Genomic DNA, 17709 nt, shown 5'->3' with positions numbered 1-17709 from the left:
CCGGGGCCCTCTCAGAGACCCTTTCCCTTGAGGGAAACCCCAAAGCCGAACCGACCCCAAGGCTCTGGGTAGCAATAATGAATGGCCCCATCACCGCCCGGTGGAGCATCCAGCATGCCAATCCCCCTTAGAAGTAAGTCTGACGATTATCTGGTTTTAGTAAACCACTGCGAAACCTGATTGAGGAAAAAGGTTACATGCAAATCTACTTGCATATAAGAAGGTCTGTTTCTCTCTTAGTTCTCTGCTTTTTTTGTTGCGTTCACGCAACAAATCCTACAAGATGCCTACCCGAACTGCTTTAGTCCTCTCCCTCCTCTCCAGCTACGCCTGGGCCGACTCTTGGCAAGTCATTGACAGCGACTTTCCTGATCCCAACGTGATTCAGACCGATGATGGATACTACGCGTTCGGAACGACGAGTGGTGGTAAAAACGCACAAGTCGCACATTCATCTGATTTCCAAACCTGGGATAAGCTGGATACGGATGCTCTCCCTGGGCCGTTCCCAGACTGGGTGAAGGACGATGCGCATCCGGGCATTTGGGCGCCAGATGTTATCCAACGAGTACAATCCCCTCTCTTCTTTTGCCAATAGAGCCCGGACTAACTTATCTATAGGATGATGGATTATTCGTCATGTACTTCTCCGCGGCGGCTCGCGAAGACGACAGCAAGCACTGCCTTGGAGCCGCAACGTCGGACACAATTACGGGACCCTACCAGCCCTCATCCGACTCTCTCGCCTGCCCTCTTGACCAAGGCGGCGCCATCGACGCAGCCGGGTTCAAGGACTCTGACGGGACATTCTATGTCGTGTACAAGGTCGACGGCAATAGTTTGAACGGGGATGGAACAACCCATCCCACGCCGATCATGCTTCAGAAGCTTCAATCCGACGCCGTGACTCCTGACGGAGACGCCGTGCAGATTCTCGATCGCGATGACAACGACGGACCCCTTGTCGAGGCGCCTTCTCTCGTCAAATCTGGCGATACGTACTTCCTGTCTTTCTCGTCGAACATGTACAACACCAAGAAGTACGATGTCAGTTATGCGACTGCCGATTCGGTTGGCGGACCGTATACCAAGGCAACGGCTCCGGATGCCCCCTTGCTGGTGTCTGGGGATCCCAGCAATGTTGGAGATTTGGGAGGTCCCGGCGGCGCTGATTTCCGAGAAGATGGAAAGGCTATTTTGTTCCATGCTTTTAATAATGGCGAGAATCTGGATGAGGGAAGAGGGGTTTGGGCTGCGAACATCAAGATCGAGGATGGGGTCATCAGCATCGAGTAAAACGCATAGCACTTCTGCAAATATATATCTTTAGAAAATAGAACGACTAATAAAAGACAATCCAACTTGTTAAGGTGATGTGGGACCATGTAGTCAAGATGATATGTAATTAGTCAAAACAGACCTAAGTTACAGAGATTGTTATAATAAGAAGGGTATTTATTAAACTAAGTTAACTAACATATCAAGGAAGAAGAAGTCTTTCTCTTTCCTGGCGGCAATAACCCCCGAGGTTTTTCGAGTGCCAATGGCCACTACCAACAAAAAGGGGAAACAATTCGAAAATCCCTTAGTTGGCCCCATCACCCCTTTCCGTTATCCGCGTGTTAGTGTTGTTTAACCAGCTCAAGCCCGGCCAAATCAAAAAAAGGCAAAGAATCGACAACTACGGGACTCGCCTCCGACCCCAAAGGGATGTGATATCAATATTTGAGGTAGTTAGGTTACTTCGAGTCTTACGCCTTAATCACTCGTTCAAATTGCCCGATTAATATATCTTGTCGCTTATTCTAGCACTATATCCTACAGCTCAGTATTTTCGTATAGAAGTTAGCTAAGGGTTCTGGTATAGAAACAACTGTCATTCTCTCAACTCGGAACTCCGATAGCAGAATAACGCCCAGCATCTCTTTCAATCACCGTCTGACGATCCCACCGTTTCGCTTCATTAAGTTTGTAGGCCGAGTCTTGCATGTTTACTTGCAAATAAGCTTCGAGAGACTTTTAGTCAACATGTATCAGAGATTGTCTATTCTGGGAAACTCGAGTAAGTTGCACCTGGCCGATTATGTGTGTATATGAGTTGCTTTAACCTTCTTTCAGTATCAAGGCCATGGCTGGCGGTTCTCTGAAGACAGTTCTAGACGTCTTTGAAACGTATGGACCACGATTGTTCCTTGCTTCTTCTCCTCTCGTCTTGTCAGCGCAATCCAAAATTCCATCAAGGGCCCTCCCAAAGCAACCATGGTCTATGTGTTTGCTCGGATATCGCCATGTAGCGGAGGTGTGTCATTTGGCAACCTCGTTCAACGGGCTCGGAAATGAAGCTGTCATTTACCGCAGCGTGAGTGAGAGCCTTCATTTCTATGACCCAGTCTTCGTTTCGAAGAACACCTGCCAGTGCGAGGAATATCCAGCGCCGTTGCAATCGATTTTCTAACAAGATTACTTATTGTTCTCGTGTCGATACTCCCTGTCCGTACTCTCATCAGGACGCGGATCGCCGAAAAGATGACTCAAAACCCCGAGCGCAGCAAAGAAAGTGTCGAATTCCACGCCGTCGGTAAAGTGCAAGGTGTATCGGACTTTCGCGCCTGGGCATCATTTACGCGAAAGGGTGCGCTTTACGAGTTTGCAGCGTTGATGAGCTGCATTGGAGCGGGTGTGGTATTAGACAAACATTCGAGGTGTGGAGAATCCGAGGCGAATGGCGACAGGTTGAAGGGTGTCGTAACTCCGTCTGCTTGGGGGATGGTATTCGTTGAGAGGCTGAGAGATGTGGGAATTCTAATTAATGTGGGATTATTGAATGAATGAGAGATATGGATCTTCAGTCATTTAATTGTTTGTCTCATTGAGGACTGGGGTTGTAGTTTGCCCCTTGCGTGGAGTCTTAGGTTGGCTGACGGTGATGTGACCTGGGATTGTGTCATCCAGTAGATGTGAGAACGGAGATAATTACGATCGTTGAATGGTTGGTAAAGACACTACCATATTGGCCTTTGAAAATTTCCCATTAATGAAAACTTATTGTTGCTACCTTCCTTCTCATGTTTGGATACCTGTATTTTGAATGAAGGTATGTACCTTGACGACTCTTTCAATCATGCGGGATGCAAGGGCCTTTACTCAACATCAGTTATTCGGGAATTAAGAATATGGATCTCTTCTTGAAAGGGTCTATGGCTAACGTGAAGGGCAGATCTATTGCTAGGAAGTCCAAAGTGCATTTTGGATGGCATTTTACGCAACTCGAGGAAATGACGAAAGGGTCAACTGCGTGTAGTTGTAGTTGGCGGCGAACGAAAATTAGAACATGCCCGGTGAGTCTAAGGACTCTTAAAAGGACAGTATACTGTGCTGCACTACTTCTATCAATCTGTGAAATTAGTAGAAATTCCCTTCTCTCCGAAATAATGCTTCACGCCGGGTGAATTATGCACTCTGATTGGTCAGATCACGGTTTGATGCCAACCCGGAGTTCCGAGTTGTGATTTATAATGCGATAGTCCTACTCTTTCCGTTCTGTTCAGATGTTCTTATGGGAGAATTGATTCCTTGCAGCACATTTTCGTACGAGCAGATATTCTAGTCAAGCTCAATGAATTCCCCAACAACGCGGAAATTTGAATGTCCGCACTGTGGCACAAAACTTGGACACCGTATGCTTTGCAAGCCCTAACCAAGTAAAAGAGGACATGGTTACTTGACAATATAGGATCTTCCCTCATTCGCCATCTGAGAAAGAACTGTAACGAGCCACAAGCAAGCACGATTCGGCGCAAGTCATGTACCCAGTGCGTGTCAGATAAAACAAGATGTAATCTGCAACGGCCCAGTTGTTCGCGATGCACAACGCGCGAATTGGCTTGCCAATATCCCACCCCGAGTTCCGGCGCCACGACGGTCAGCAATGGCGTTCCGCAGGCTCCGGTACTGGGCGCTGAATTGGATCGCTTGCATATGTCCTCGCAGACACCACTGGTGAAAGTAGCCGGGGTGGAGCCTTTGTCGGACTCCGTATTCTCCGGCTTAGAAGACATTGACTTCAACAGCCTGGGAGATATTTCGTGGCCCGGGTGTCGTGTTGATGACTTTGAAAACAGCCTGGTGATCAACCACGGTCAGATGAATCAGAACCCAAGGACGCCTGAGGTCACACTTACTTCGCCGACTCCGGTGCTACAGCCAACTCAGATCCCGCAAACTGCCTCCGCCGCACTAGTCAATCACAGCATGGACTTCATTTTCCGCGTTGTCAGAACATGGCCGAAGAAGTTGGCCGAAGAATTCCAACTTCCCCCGCTAGTGCACCCACTCAAGTGTCGCCTAATAAGGCAGCGCAGCCCTTGGCACATTGCATCACATTATCGAAGATGTGGCACGGGCAATGTGAAGGGGCAGAGCAAATGGTTTACAGCACCATCTTGCGGGAACTAGATAAGCTGCTAGATAGAGTAGGCTCACTTTATTGTTGGGATTCAACGTACATCTAACTCAGTTCTAGTTCCGCGCCTATGACGAAGAAACCCTCCTCGCAGCCCTCCAGGCAGTTGTTATTTACACCATAATTCTCCTCTTCCCATCAAAAGGCACCCTCTGGAAACTCCCAGAAGACAGCTCCATCTTCTACAAAACGCAGCGCCTCGTATATCACGTCGTCGCCACAGGCCTGTTTCTTCGGGAAGCAAGAGAGCAAGGTCGACCATCCTTCTACGCCTGGCTACATGTAACGTCTAAGCGCCGGGCCGTGCTTTCTCTATATCTACTCCAATGGGCATACTCAGTTTTTCACGGCACCCCGTCGTTCGATTGCAAAGAGCTTGGGTTTATGCCAGCCCCTGCGGCAAAGATGCTCTGGGAGGTGCAAGATGAGCACCTGTGGAACACGCGATACATTCGATGGCTGGCTAGGTGGGATGGTCAGGGATATCTGCAGGGAGAGTTTGATAAGATCAAGCCAAGGATTGTGATGGACGCGAGGGCAGAGAAGTGGTTAGAAGAGACGGACGAGTTTGGTTTTATGATGATTTCGATTGGTGAGTCGTTCGCATCTAGAGTTTGGTTTGGTATGCTATTGAGTCAGTCAACGCGACGGATTATAAACCGCCTCTGTTTGGGGCGTTGGTGCACTGTCCTGTATTGTCTACTGAAGGCAGAGACCCGTTCTGATAAGTTGGGATACGAAGGGAACTTAGAAGCATCTAGATATCCCCATGATAACTAAAGAATTGAGTCAAACGATGATTCCGTTACATGTTTTGCGAACCTTCTCTGCTCTGAAAAACCCGTCGAGTCGGATATTGGCAGAGGGGAACTGCGCTGAATAGCGTGATTAGTGATGCACCAGCACGGAGCTGGAGTTCGAGGAGAGCCAGTTCCCCAAAATGCAAAATCAGGTTTTACAGGGAAGTCGTCTATCTGATCTCTTTCTGAAAATGTGGACTGGTATGTGGGCTTAGTGTGGCTGAGGGCCGGAGCCATGCTCTAGGTCCCGGGACAAAAACATTCGGGCCAGACCAAGCCACTGGGAATTGTTACATTCATAGCATATATTAAAAATTTCAAATGCCGCATAAACTCTATTTATGGTTTCTTGAACCAATCACATCGAGTCCTGTTCTGCGATGATGAACGATAGAGGGGTCTAGGAATTGCCAAACAATTCGGCCTAGAGGTGCGATCACACAATCGATGACAGAAAAAAAAAATAAGAAAGAAAGAAAACAGAACGCTAATGTTATTGAAACCAATTTCTTGGGAAATAGAGAAGAATCTGGGGACACTTATCTCATTCAAACGAATATGGCGATATTTGTCTGTTGACTTCTACTGGGAATGGATCTTAACCAATTGGTATGCTGCGGAATTCACAGCCACCCTGTTTTCCTTCTGGTGCCACGTATGTGAAGATTGAGATTGTGATTAATTAAACAAGTTTCAGCGCGATTGTTGGACAGGTGGTGTTGCTTTGAATTAATGTTTCTGATTCAGGCTGCCCCTTGCGAGCGATCTGTGCGGCATTCCATGAAACTGTCTCGACTGATTGGCCATACAACACTCTATGTAACGCGGCTCTCCCTCAAATTTGAGACCTCCAGAATGCCTCAAGGCTTTCCTGATGGGAACGGGATTGTCAAAGGGCGGGAAGTGAATCCCGAGATTGCAGTGAACTGAGTCATGGCACCACGGCGTTATATGTACGGATGCTTTCACTTGAGGCGAGAAAGTTTCGTGATTAGCGCACTTGAATCTCATAAGTTTACAATAAATGGCCAGTAGACAGACTAGATGGTACAGGTGCTCCATTTCTCGGGATTTGCTTTCCTTAATAAGTTTTATGTTACTCGATGATAACCTACTAATCGATCGATAAGTCAGTCTGCTGCACCAGACATGGTTCCTTTCTTGTCTTTCAGGTCCAGTAACATGCACAACGGAGGGTCTCACTCTAGCCGTTGAATAGCATTATTTGTTTCCTCCTATACTCGATTCTTGGCTGTATCTTGGATTGGTTGGCCTGATTGAATACTCGAAAATGATATGAACAGTAGCCAGACTAGCTGGCACTAAATGCGACAGGCCTCCTGAAATGAAGGAGGAGTCGGGGCTGATCTTACTCAGAAAGGAGGGTACTGCGAGCAAGGGGCCTTCCTTTGCTGGTATGTAACCGGGGGCTTTTTCCGCCCTGAAGCTGAATTCCTGCTTCTGGAGGTATGGAACGGCCCGCGCGATCAACCACTTAAGTTGCCACTCTTCCGATCAGGTACTGCTGAACCCCACACATCGAGAAATCACCATTACTCTCGATCAAGTTCAATGAGGATGATTTTCATGAAACAAAATATATTTTGCTTATTGGGATATCCTATATTCGAGTCCAATTTACTTGCAAGACGCCGATATTCCAATTCACCCGGCCCTCCCCAATCGTAAGCGCTAGGAGTCCCTAGCCTACGGCAAATGCATATGAGCCCTGTCTTTGAGGACATAGTTATTCCAGAGTCTCTCCTGTCGGCAGCAGCAACAAGTTCCCAACGGGGTCCAAACTACCCTGTTTATTACTCCGAGGAACCGACCAGGGAGATTCATGTGCAGAAGAAGCGACAACCATTCTCCAATAGACAAGTCTACGAACAACCGCTATTCGGCGAAAGGAGGAATTGGAGTCACACATCGGCGTTCGAGCCTGGGGCGAGAGGGCCTTTGCCAACAGTCATCGAGGATCCCGTGATCAACGAAGCCCCAGAAAGACAACCAAGTCTCTTCTCCTCTCACCCCGTCTCCCCCAACGGATCGGGACATGAAAGAAGGCCACCAAAGTCTCGCGTTCCAAATTTCTCGTATCGCCAGCCCCGTTTTGATGTCTCCGGTAGACCTCGAGTCAGCAGCCTGTGGGAGCTGTACGACCAAGCAAAACTTGTCAGTGTCAAGCTTCAGCGGACAAGTTGGGCCCAATTCTCCTTTGAATATGGCGTATACTTCTTATTCGTTTCCGTTATTTATTTTGTATTGATTGGAGTACCGCTCTGGAAAGGCTCGGTATATTGGCTGTACTGGGCGATGAAGAACAAATTTGTATTCAAGGGAGGATGGTCAATTGCCATTGGCTTCATGGTCATGTAAGTTTCCCTCCTCGGCTGTATTTGCACCCTAACAAGAGACACATTATGCCTGGTGAAGTCCTGCTAATATTGATCATCATCTAGCTATACCTTTGTGCCGTTATTATCCCCCTTCGAGAGAAATGCCCCTGGGCTCGAATACTACCAACAGCGACGGATTGATCGCAGTTCATCTAACACCGCTCTTTTGATTCCTTGCTTTAAATCCGCCGCGGTCATCGGAAAGACGCTTGAAGCTGCACTCACACTCTTCCCAGCGGGCCATATATTCGTCATCGCGAACGGCGATTCGCCGGTCCCCATCGACAACACGGAAGAAGTCTGTCGTTCCTACGGTGTCAACCATATCTGGTCGCCGATCGGCTCAAAAGCTATCGCCCTGTTCATCGGATGCTACGCTGCCAAACAATTCCAGCACGTTCTGTGCATCGACGACGATTGCACGCTCCCTCAGAACTTTCCCGTTGTGGTGTCTCGAATCACAAAGCAAGTCCGGTGCATCGGGTACACGATTAAGTCCGCCGCCTCCGAATCTTCAGAGAGCACTTATTGTCAACAGGCTCAGGATTTGGAGTACAAGATGTCCGGGCTGCAGCGTGCTTTTGCCGGGAAAATTGGTAGCTCCACATTTCCTCACGGGGCGATATCCTTATGGGATCGTGAGTTTCTGAAAGAGTGCTTCCGAGACCATCCAGGCTTCTCGATCAGTGAGGACTGGTTCCTCGGGAATAGTTGCCGACGCATGGGTGGCCGCATTAAGATGTGCAGCTCCGTGTTCGTGGAGACTACGACGCCGCCGGCCGTCTTCTATGTCGGCGGGAAACACGGGCGTGGCGGATTTGGGGAGATGACGGTTTTTAAGCAGCGGTTTCTACGATGGAACTTCTTCTTTGCGAACGGCCTATACTACAATCTCGCATACATATTTGGATGTTGGAAATTGGGCTGGTGGGAAATCGGCGCCAAGGTGTTTGTCTTTCAAGAGGTACGTAACACCCCATGTGATTCTGTTCTCACATAGGCTCTTTTTGTTGATGAAATATTAGGTCTACGAGACAATCATATACGTCCTCGCACCTTTCATCCTCCCCGTGTCCCTTCTAGTCCGCCCTGCTTTCAGCGCAACCCTCCTTGGAAGCACCATCGGACTATACTTTCTCCATGTGCTCATCTTCAATGAGATTCATCTCAGATTGAAAAAGGAGCGGATCAAGTGGAGAGTTCTAATATGCTATTATGTATGACAATTGTCCCTTTTCTTTTCTATAGCGCTTCTCTGACGAACATTTTGATGATAGATGCCCTACAAACTCATAATTACACTAATAAATGTTGCAAGTTGCTACTGGTCTCTATACAGGTATGCACGGTATTTTGCTCGCCGGCATCCTAAGATCGTGGAAGATCAAAAGGCTGTCGAGGTTCTACTGAAGCTGGAGATGTCGTTGGATGACCGTCCAGGAATCCCGGGGCTGGGTAGGAGTATGACGGTTCGGACCGTAGGAACGAGAAGTAAAAGTGGGAGTGTCAAGTCTTGAAGAAAGGTATATAAATCTGGAAAGCAAGATGTCTTGCTATAAAAGTACAATTCGCAATTTGCATTTTTTTTTTTTTTTTAGGCGCATATATACCTTGATCATGGCCTTAGAATTGCCACATCGTCTAAGACTCATGCTTTTCTAGTGTGTTGTGTTTCAAAACAAAGTTAGCTGGGTAAAGCTTGTTCCTTGTCAACAATCAAGGGGAAATTTTGAACTGCATACATATTCGTCTACTCATCCATGTCCGAGGGTTTTTATATTGTCCCTCTTTATTCTGCGTTTTATTTGCGGAAAGGAATTTTTCCTTCCTCAATTTTCGGTGGTTATTTATCTTCCTTGAAACTTTCCCTTCTGGTCCTTTCCAGGTTATGAATCAGATGCCGAAAGTCAAGAAACGCGCTCTCGACTTGTTTGTTTCCAGTTTCCACATTCTCTCCGGCCCGAACCACGGACGCACCAACATTCCTCACAACACAATTACGGGTCTCCTTCCTTTGTTTCTTACAGGATCACTAATGAACCTCGGCCAAAGTGGACTCCGATTACTCAGGCGGAGATAACGATAAGAGCAAACCCCGCTTCTCGCGCCCTGCGCCAGACTCGCTCTTTATTGCGACATCTGCCGGCCATATATGAATTGATAATCCACTTTGGTTCCAATTATTCCCCTGATCGATATTTCTACTGCGAAGAGACACAATGGGAGACGCACTCGTGCACAAAGAGCATCTGCTCGTGGTCTTTTTCCAGCCCATCTCCCCGCAATTGCTGGGCATCATCCAGTCCAAATTTCCGCAGGCCGAGGTCTCGACGTTGTCGTTGCCCAGGGGAAAAACGATTCCTAGTGGTATGCCTTCATTTTTATGCTGGACCAGCTTACGAGCGATCATCCTGACTCCAGTGTCCAGAACATGCCCGTAAAGCTACATTGCTTGTGACATTCACAAATCTCCCGAACCCAGAAGATGCGCAAAAGTAATTGACTTCTTCTCTTCCTATGCTGGCCGCAGCAATTGGGCTAACATACAAACTAAAACAGTCTTAAAATCATCCACTTCCTCTCCGCCGGCCTAGACCACTCCTTGCATCATCCAATCCTCCGAGAAACCTCTATCCCGGTCACCACCAGCTCTGGCGTCCACGGCCCCCCAATCGCCGAATGGACCGTCATGAACTGGCTCGTCGCTTCGCGCAAATACAATTTTACCTACGAGAACCAGAAAAAGCATAACTGGACGGGCGTCAATGCGTACGTGCAGGATATCCATGACAACGTTGGCAAGAAGGTCGGGATTTTAGGATATGGGAGCATTGGGCGACAGAGTACGTATAGCACCCTTCTTTACCTATACGACAATTTTCACCCCTCCCCGGTCCTTCCGGTCAGCGCACTAATCAAATAATTTCTCAATAGTTGGACGAGTCGCCTCCGCCCTCGGCGCTAAGGTATACGCCTACACAGCCTCTCCACGCTCCACGCCCTCCTCCCGAATCGACAACGGCTTCATCGTCCCCGGCACCGGCGACAAGGACGGCTCGATCCCCGTGTCCTGGCACCACGGGACCGACAAGGCCTCTCTACACGAATTCCTCTCCCTCGGCCTCGACCACCTTGTCATCTCGCTCCCCCTTACCCCGGAAACAACGAACTTCCTCGGCGCCGAGGAATTCGCGCTGCTCAGTGCGCGCGCAACACCCGGACACCCGAAACCATACCTGACGAATATCTCGCGCGGCAAGGTCATCGATCAGGATGCTTTGATTCAGGCGCTGAAGGCGGGCGAGCTAGGCGGTGCCGCGCTGGACGTGACGGACCCCGAGCCCTTGCCGGAAGATCATCCGTTGTGGGACACGCCGAATGTGCAAATCAGTCCGCATGTGAGCTCCCTTGGGGTGGAGTACTTTCCGAGGTCGTTTGATGTGTTGAGGGAGAATTTGGCAAGGTCGGAGAGGGGGGAGGGGTTGGTTAATGAGTATAAGAGGGGTAAAGGGTATTGATCGTTGATATCTGTTTGGGGGTTGGACATAGACGGACACGCATTGTATGCTAAATTGAACCCGGTAGTACATACGATAGTATTTCATGATAGATTCAAAGCCACATTATCCTAATTAACTCCACATTGTATGAACAAATTACATATATCGTAACCAACCACAGACACAACTGGTCATCCTGGTTCCTTACTGGAAGGCCCACCCCCTGATACCTTCTTCCAAGACAACCCCCACCAATCCACTTCCTAGCACAGCCCAGGTCCACGGGTTCAGCACTTCGCCCAAGCTCGGCCAGAAGCTGTTCTTCTCCTGCTTCCAAGCCTGCAGCTGCACGTACTTGTGCGGGTCCTGTTCCTTGTACCGCGCCTCCTGGCTTTCTTCGTTCTGTTTGTCGCCGCCCACGAATCGCAAGTAGAGGTAGTTTGCCACGGGGCCGAGGATGACAAGAGGGTTGAATGAGCTGGCAGCGTTCAGGACAACGAAGGAGAAGTGGACAAGAGCGTCGCCGAGGTAGCTGAAAAAAGAAGGTAGATTAGTCAACGTCTATCCAATGGGTGCACACTGCATGGGATACTGAGTCGGATATGGAAAACTCACTTCGGATGTCTCACGATACTCCACACTCCATGGCGACACAAGTCCGTCCGCTCCTGGCGATGCAACTCCAATTGCTTATCAGCCATAGCCTCGAGAGCAAACCCGGCCGAGAACAGCGCCACGCCGACAGTCCGTAACAAGCCCGCCGTCTGGGGCGTAATGTCCAGCGAAGTCTCGCTCAATCGGAACGGCAGCGTAAATGGCAAGGTGATGAAGGTCAAGAACGCCGCCTCAGGCAAGAACTGCTTCAGGAACGCGGACTTCCAGAATCCGGGATCCTTCGCTTTCAGCTCGTCGTATCGCGGGTCGTCCTTGCCACGGGTGATAGTGCGGGTTGCGATCCGATAGAAAAGCCGCGTTCCCCAGATCGTCACGGAGCTGAGAAGCACTTTCTCGGTCCAGGGGAGCATGCGCCAGGCAGAGGAGAAGGAGATATCGTCGAGGGCCATGGGCCGGCCGATGGCGCTCCACCAGGCGTTCAAAACTTGACTGGAGGGCCAGCACCAGTCTTTGATCTCACCGCGGTCGGTGGCTTTGGCGGCGATGAAGGATGCGATGGATAGACCGGAGTGGATAGTGAAGGATGGGAGAAGAGTGGATTTGAAGATGCCGATGTCGCCGGCATTGAGCGCGCGGCTTTGCTTATGGCCGACATATCGGTCTATGTCGACCAGCGGAGGGGGGTTGAATGTAGCCATGGTTGTGAATTGGACAAAAGTCCGGTGTTGTGGTTGTTGCAAGGGGTTGTAGGTCAGGGTTGCTATATAAATGCTTAGGGCTGGTGTTGATGTCAGAGTTATGTAACGTTGGGTGACGTCGATTGCCGCTTCGGAACAGCTCTCTCCACTGCTGATCAGCCTGCTTAAAACCGGCTATTCTTGCATTCCCACAGTTCAGAGGCCTTATCTGGAAATTTGTATAAAATGAGCTACCCCGGAGAGTGCAGAGTATACCAGATCTAAGCTTATCCGGTGAGGCAACAGCATGCTCCACTTGTACTGTACCTAGGTAGTAGTTGCCAATTAATTCCGTTCACAGTAATCCTCAGCCCGCGCTTTCGCTCCTGGTGTTTTGTTATATTGCTGCTTTACTTTTCCCGGATTACTTCATTCTGGGACTGGTGATTAAACAACTGTTTTTATCATTATTATGTCCCCGACCGATACAACTGTCTATCATTACGTATCCGAAAGTACACAAACCCCCATTCCCCTTCAGCAAGTTCAGTTACATACCAAAAGACCACTAGAGCTCAATCACAATATTATACCATCCTCCACCCGCAAAGAAAGCCTCACTCTGCCCGTGATTCTCAAACCCAGCACCTTCGTAGAACCGAATCAAATAATCATGAGCGAGCAGAGCAATCCGCCCGAACTGCCCAATATCCCTAGACCTTCGAATATATTCGACATACGTCTTTACTAAGGCCTTTCCAACTCCGCCTCTTTGATACTCCGGGATAATAGCGACCGAGTGAATCGCTATATTCGTCCCCTGGGGATCATTCCCGATCACTTCCCCGTCCACGAGGACTCGCTCGTTCGGGGGTAATGTCTCCCAGGAAGTAGGCATTTCCACTGACCCATCCGTCACGACTGGGGATTGAGTCTTGTTGGCGATGATATGTCCGATTAATTGATACGTGGTGCTATTGGCGGGTTTGATGAAGAGACCGAGACAGAGCTCGGGGGTTTGGTTGAGACGATACGCAAACTGCGGATTTTATAGTTAGTTAGGAAATTGTGGTGGAACGGCGAGTGAAGAACCTTTTCTTCGGAGCATCTCTCGTGCTCGACAAATGCGCTCTCTACTGTTACGCACGATTTGACATCGTTTGGGGTAAGAGGGCGAGTAAAGGCGTTTAGGCCTTCTAGGCCCGGGCACTGCGCGAGCAAGTCCAATGGCATTGTGGGAGTAATTGAAATGATGAGTGGAACGAGGCAACGAGAGGTTTAGGCTTGCACAACTGGTAAATAAATTGTATCACTTCTCGGTTGTTGGTTTATACACTCACTAACAAAAAGTGAGTCATTTAGGCTTGCATACGGAGAGGATTGATGGTTGAGCACGCCCTGCGGCATACCATCTTGCCCCACAAGGCGACCTTTTCACTCATATAGTCAGTGGAATCCTCTCAACGCTCAATAAAATCTGAGAGTTATTTAAGCATCTTTCAAAGTCTTGATTGGTCGGATGTTACTGTATGAACCATGGACGTCCGCGCCGCGGGCAGGTCACGGGCAGTACAAACCCTACCCTAATGCCTCGTTCTCAAGATACTAGAACTTCATCTTGGATTTTCCTGTGTCTTGACGTTAAGCTTTCTGTTTGAAAAGCTCCCGGGTTGATGATTAAATGAACACTAAGTCGAAGTACACCGACCGGGCTAACTGTGCCATATTGATCGTGTTGTCCCACTGACTCACCCTAAGTCTCGCCTATAGCATCTATAGGCATTCGGCCATTGAAAAGCAGCATCGGAAAATCGGGATATTAGTACGCTTAGAGAATTAGCGGCAGTTTTGGGCCTAGGCTGTTGCGGTACGCTGCGCTGCGATTTTGTTGTTGAACAGAACCATCAGTTAACAAGCACATCACATTCGAATATCCTTGCTTCAGTCACCTAATATTGCATCGTGTCTCCCCCCTTTGCCAACTCAAATCTCCAGACCAGGTTTAGCGGCCTTGTTTCCCTTGCTTATCTAGTCGCAAGGGTTGTCATTGAACGTTGTTGAACAGTGCACAGAGATAGTGACGTCGATAAGACACCACAGCCTTTCGAAGACATTTCTTGGTATATCTCACTCTCTTAAGCCCGGATATTTGATAAGGCAGCCATAGTGCCTCTTTTTTGCGTGAGCTGTTGTATAGCCAGTTTGATGTCGCGGGCGGCACGAGCCGGAGAAACGATGATTGGAAAAGATGACATCAGCGATTATCAGGTCTCTCAGTACGCAAACATGCCGAGATGGACTTCGGTCTAGGCCGCTTGTTATAATGCTCAATCTTATTAGTTAGCATCCGTGCTCGAACATGACAAATAGCGCTCGTACGCTCTAGTCTCCCCGACACCTCCAGGACATGAATATGACATTCGGTGCACCTTCCTTTCCATCGGGTAGCAATGACAATTAATATATCCTACCTTCGAGAATTAGAGCTCACAACCATCGAGTCGGCTGCAAAGGATCCACACTCGGCGAATTAAGGAGACTTTCTTGGTTGCTTCAAGTCCCATGTCCAGCATTCCGAACAACATACCCAAAAAGGCGAGCTGAGCTCCATCTTCATACAGCAGCGTGCATTAGGCTGTTTTCCACACACGCCAATCAGGGTCCCAACATAACGCACTAAATACGCGGGATTCCCGCACTGACGGACTGGCGAACCGTGGATCGAGAGGGAGAGGATGAACCTCGGACATTAATTAGCGTTCTTTGGCGTCGGGTTCAGCCCGCCCGGGCCTCGCGAGTCTAGGGGCGCTGATCCCTAGACACGAGATCGGGTTGGGGTCCGTAGAGTGAAGCAGAGTTTGGTCCCCTACGTCGGAGTTCCAGCTGTGCGAGCTGAGAACTCGTGGACGCGCAAGTTTATTTCGTGTCCGACGACGGTGATGTATGTCACACTACGATCCTTATTGTTCTGGGGAATAAGACGTGAATCTGACAAGGAAGGCGACAGGCCCAGAAGCATCGCTTAAAATTCCCAACTTTTGGAGCCACCAGTTCCCCACCGGACTAATCATGACTCGAGCCCGGGGCCACTTCTCTGCACGATGCCCAAGACTGTCCTCCCCGACACTTGCAGCCCGGCAAGCTCGCCCGACCCAATGCGACGCTACGATCTGTACTCCTATCAGCTCCGAGTTGAGCTTAGACTTGCGGGTTTATACCAGAGGATTTTAATCACCTGGCACCATCCAAGGAGGCTGTGTCTGCGTCCGAACTGGCTGTTTGTTTTGGTGATTGGTCTGCAAGGAGTCAGTATAATGGAGTGGAGCCCGCGCTGTGAGCGATCACACTCTCAACACCAAATCAAACTTTCTCTCCCTCGAGGGTTGCACTTGCTCTCCCTAGTTTCCTCTCGCCTGAGACGGTCTCTTTTGAATATGAGGATCTACAATCGATGTATCGTGAAGGTTCACCCTATGATCCAATCACCCATGCGCATCTTTGACTGACGTGCCGATGTCCGTGCCTTTCAGGGAGGATTTAGCGCGGACTCACCTGGGTTAAACCAAATGATATCGTGCACACAAATAAACACAAATGCAATCAAACCGGCATAGTCGCTGCCGTCAGTCGACGCCACTTTAATACTAAAGCAGAGCCATCGCCCTTCTCGTTTTTCTTGGTGTCGTCCCACGTCCTGCGCATTCAAGTCAGTCCATAACGTGCGTTGCCCTACTTTGCAAGCACTACACGGCATGGCCGGCCACCAACCCAGCAGGCTGGGCACCTTCGCTCGCCGCCTCCTTCTATCTGCCTTTGATCGAGAGGAGCAAGGCTTCCCCCCAATGAACGGACCGGGTATGCCACCCCACTCTATGATGGCAGACGGTCAAGCACAACATCCAGATCCCATGGGCCCAGGCGGTCCAGGACCCGGTGACTTCCCACCGAAACGCCTCACGCTCTCAACCACCGAAGCCGGCTCTCTCATCCCCTCCTATGACAAACTCCTCATCTTCCGTGCTCTCACTGGCATCGACAGCGTCCCCGCCCTCACCGCACTGAACCAATTCGCCCGCTCCGCCCCCAACGTCGGCATCTACACGCGAGTCGTCCGCGCCGAACAAGCCTCCGCGCAACGCTACCGCCTCTTCAGCATCCTGATCAACACCTGTCTGAGCATCCAGATCGTCGTCGCTGCCGCCTTAACCGCCATCGGGGCCGCCTCGGGCCCCCACTCCGCCGTCACGGCCTTTGGCGCAATCAACACCATCATGGCCGGCGTCCTCACCTACCTCAAGGGCTCCGGCCTCCCGGATCGTCTGAAACACTACCAGAACGAGTGGCGCAATATTCGTGAGTATATCGAGCAGCGCGAACGTGAGCTGTGTCTGGATGGCTGCGCGCTAGACATCCAGGAGGAGATCCAGATCATCGAGCATATGTATGAGGGCGTGAAGCGGGAGCTGGAGGCGACAAAAAGTGGCGGCGAGAATCGTGCTGCGCAGCAGCCGGGTCATCGGAGATCGTTCCTACCTGGTCGTCCTTACCCGCCGCCGCAGTCATCTTCATCGCCGTATCCTATGCCGCCGCATCCACAGTCACATCCACAGCAGCAGATGCAACCACCGATGATGCAGACAGAAGGACAGGGACATGGGCAGACACGACCGCCAATGTCGCCTTATCCTATGCAACCGCATCCGCACCCGCACCCTCAGCCGCCGATGCAGATGCATACACAGATGCAAGGTCATGAGCAGAACAGGCCGCCGATGTCGATGCCGCCGATGCGGGAACCGTCGGGGGCAAGCTCGGTGACCATGCCTGAGCCGACCTTCTCACTGGAGAAACATTGATGGATTAATGGGTTTATTATCGCTATCTTGAATTTGACTGCACATATTGGTATGTTTAAATGACTTATAGTCTTGCATGGGGGTGTTGTTTATGATCTCTGTCTTTCGATACCACTTGTGTTGCGCGTTCCCCCAGTATAAGATATTGTTTAATCTGGCCACTTAATACATACACCGTTGCACATGTCGCTAGTAATTGAGGAATACTTATCTTCCAAACGATGACGTCTTACCAATCTAATCGAATCATTCACAATATTTTGCTCTTGGGCTTTCTTCCGCTTTGGCTCCAGCCCATTGATTCTATTCGTAAACGATCTCTCCCAACATCCTCCCTTATGGACTGAATGCTCACTCACATACAACTACCCCATAACAATCCTTGCATTCTCCTTTCGCA

General features: G+C 49.7%; 6 protein-coding genes across 6 annotated transcripts; 4 read left to right on the top strand and 2 right to left on the bottom strand.

The window, feature by feature from the left end:
• The first annotated feature begins 259 nt into the window (after positions 1 to 259).
• LDX57_007484 (glycoside hydrolase family 43 protein) lies at positions 260 to 1370 on the top strand. The gene is made up of 2 exons (XM_046089201.1): positions 260 to 568; positions 622 to 1370. The coding sequence occupies exons 1-2, from the start codon at positions 284 to 286 to the stop codon at positions 1294 to 1296; spliced, it is 960 nt and encodes a 319-aa protein (XP_045945171.1). The 5' UTR covers positions 260 to 283; the 3' UTR covers positions 1297 to 1370.
• Positions 1371 to 6920: 5550 nt separating this feature from the next.
• On the top strand, positions 6921 to 9150 carry LDX57_007483 (uncharacterized protein). Its single transcript, XM_046089200.1, has 3 exons — positions 6921 to 7637; positions 7725 to 8878; positions 8939 to 9150. The coding sequence occupies exons 1-2, from the start codon at positions 6979 to 6981 to the stop codon at positions 8659 to 8661; spliced, it is 1596 nt and encodes a 531-aa protein (XP_045945170.1). The 5' UTR covers positions 6921 to 6978; the 3' UTR covers positions 8662 to 8878; positions 8939 to 9150.
• A 730-nt stretch (positions 9151 to 9880) lies between these two features.
• Positions 9881 to 11179, top strand: LDX57_007482 (D-isomer specific 2-hydroxyacid dehydrogenase family protein; the record flags this gene model as incomplete). Its single annotated transcript, XM_046089199.1, has 4 exons — positions 9881 to 10028; positions 10090 to 10156; positions 10221 to 10504; positions 10596 to 11179. The coding sequence occupies 4 exons, from the start codon at positions 9881 to 9883 to the stop codon at positions 11177 to 11179; spliced, it is 1083 nt and encodes a 360-aa protein (XP_045945169.1).
• A 186-nt stretch (positions 11180 to 11365) lies between these two features.
• Positions 11366 to 12474, bottom strand: LDX57_007481 (DUF1295 domain protein; the record flags this gene model as incomplete). Its single annotated transcript, XM_046089198.1, has 2 exons — positions 11366 to 11693; positions 11777 to 12474. The coding sequence occupies 2 exons, from the start codon at positions 12472 to 12474 to the stop codon at positions 11366 to 11368; spliced, it is 1026 nt and encodes a 341-aa protein (XP_045945168.1).
• A 523-nt stretch (positions 12475 to 12997) lies between these two features.
• LDX57_007480 (GNAT family N-acetyltransferase) lies at positions 12998 to 13686 on the bottom strand (the record flags this gene model as incomplete). The annotated part of the gene is made up of 2 exons (XM_046089197.1): positions 12998 to 13492; positions 13546 to 13686. The coding sequence occupies 2 exons, from the start codon at positions 13684 to 13686 to the stop codon at positions 13022 to 13024; spliced, it is 612 nt and encodes a 203-aa protein (XP_045945167.1). The 3' UTR covers positions 12998 to 13021.
• Positions 13687 to 16205: 2519 nt separating this feature from the next.
• On the top strand, positions 16206 to 17309 carry LDX57_007479 (uncharacterized protein; the record flags this gene model as incomplete). The annotated part of the gene is made up of 1 exon (XM_046089196.1): positions 16206 to 17309. The coding sequence occupies one exon, from the start codon at positions 16206 to 16208 to the stop codon at positions 17307 to 17309; it is 1104 nt and encodes a 367-aa protein (XP_045945166.1).
• Positions 17310 to 17709: the final 400 nt, after the last annotated feature.

Source organism: Aspergillus melleus (genome assembly GCF_016097325.1).
Source record: "Aspergillus melleus strain CBS 546.65 chromosome Unknown contig4, whole genome shotgun sequence".
Lineage (NCBI taxonomy): Eukaryota > Fungi > Ascomycota > Eurotiomycetes > Eurotiales > Aspergillaceae > Aspergillus > Aspergillus melleus.
Note: the sequence above shows the minus strand (reverse complement) of the source record. Positions and strands in the feature narration are given on the sequence as shown.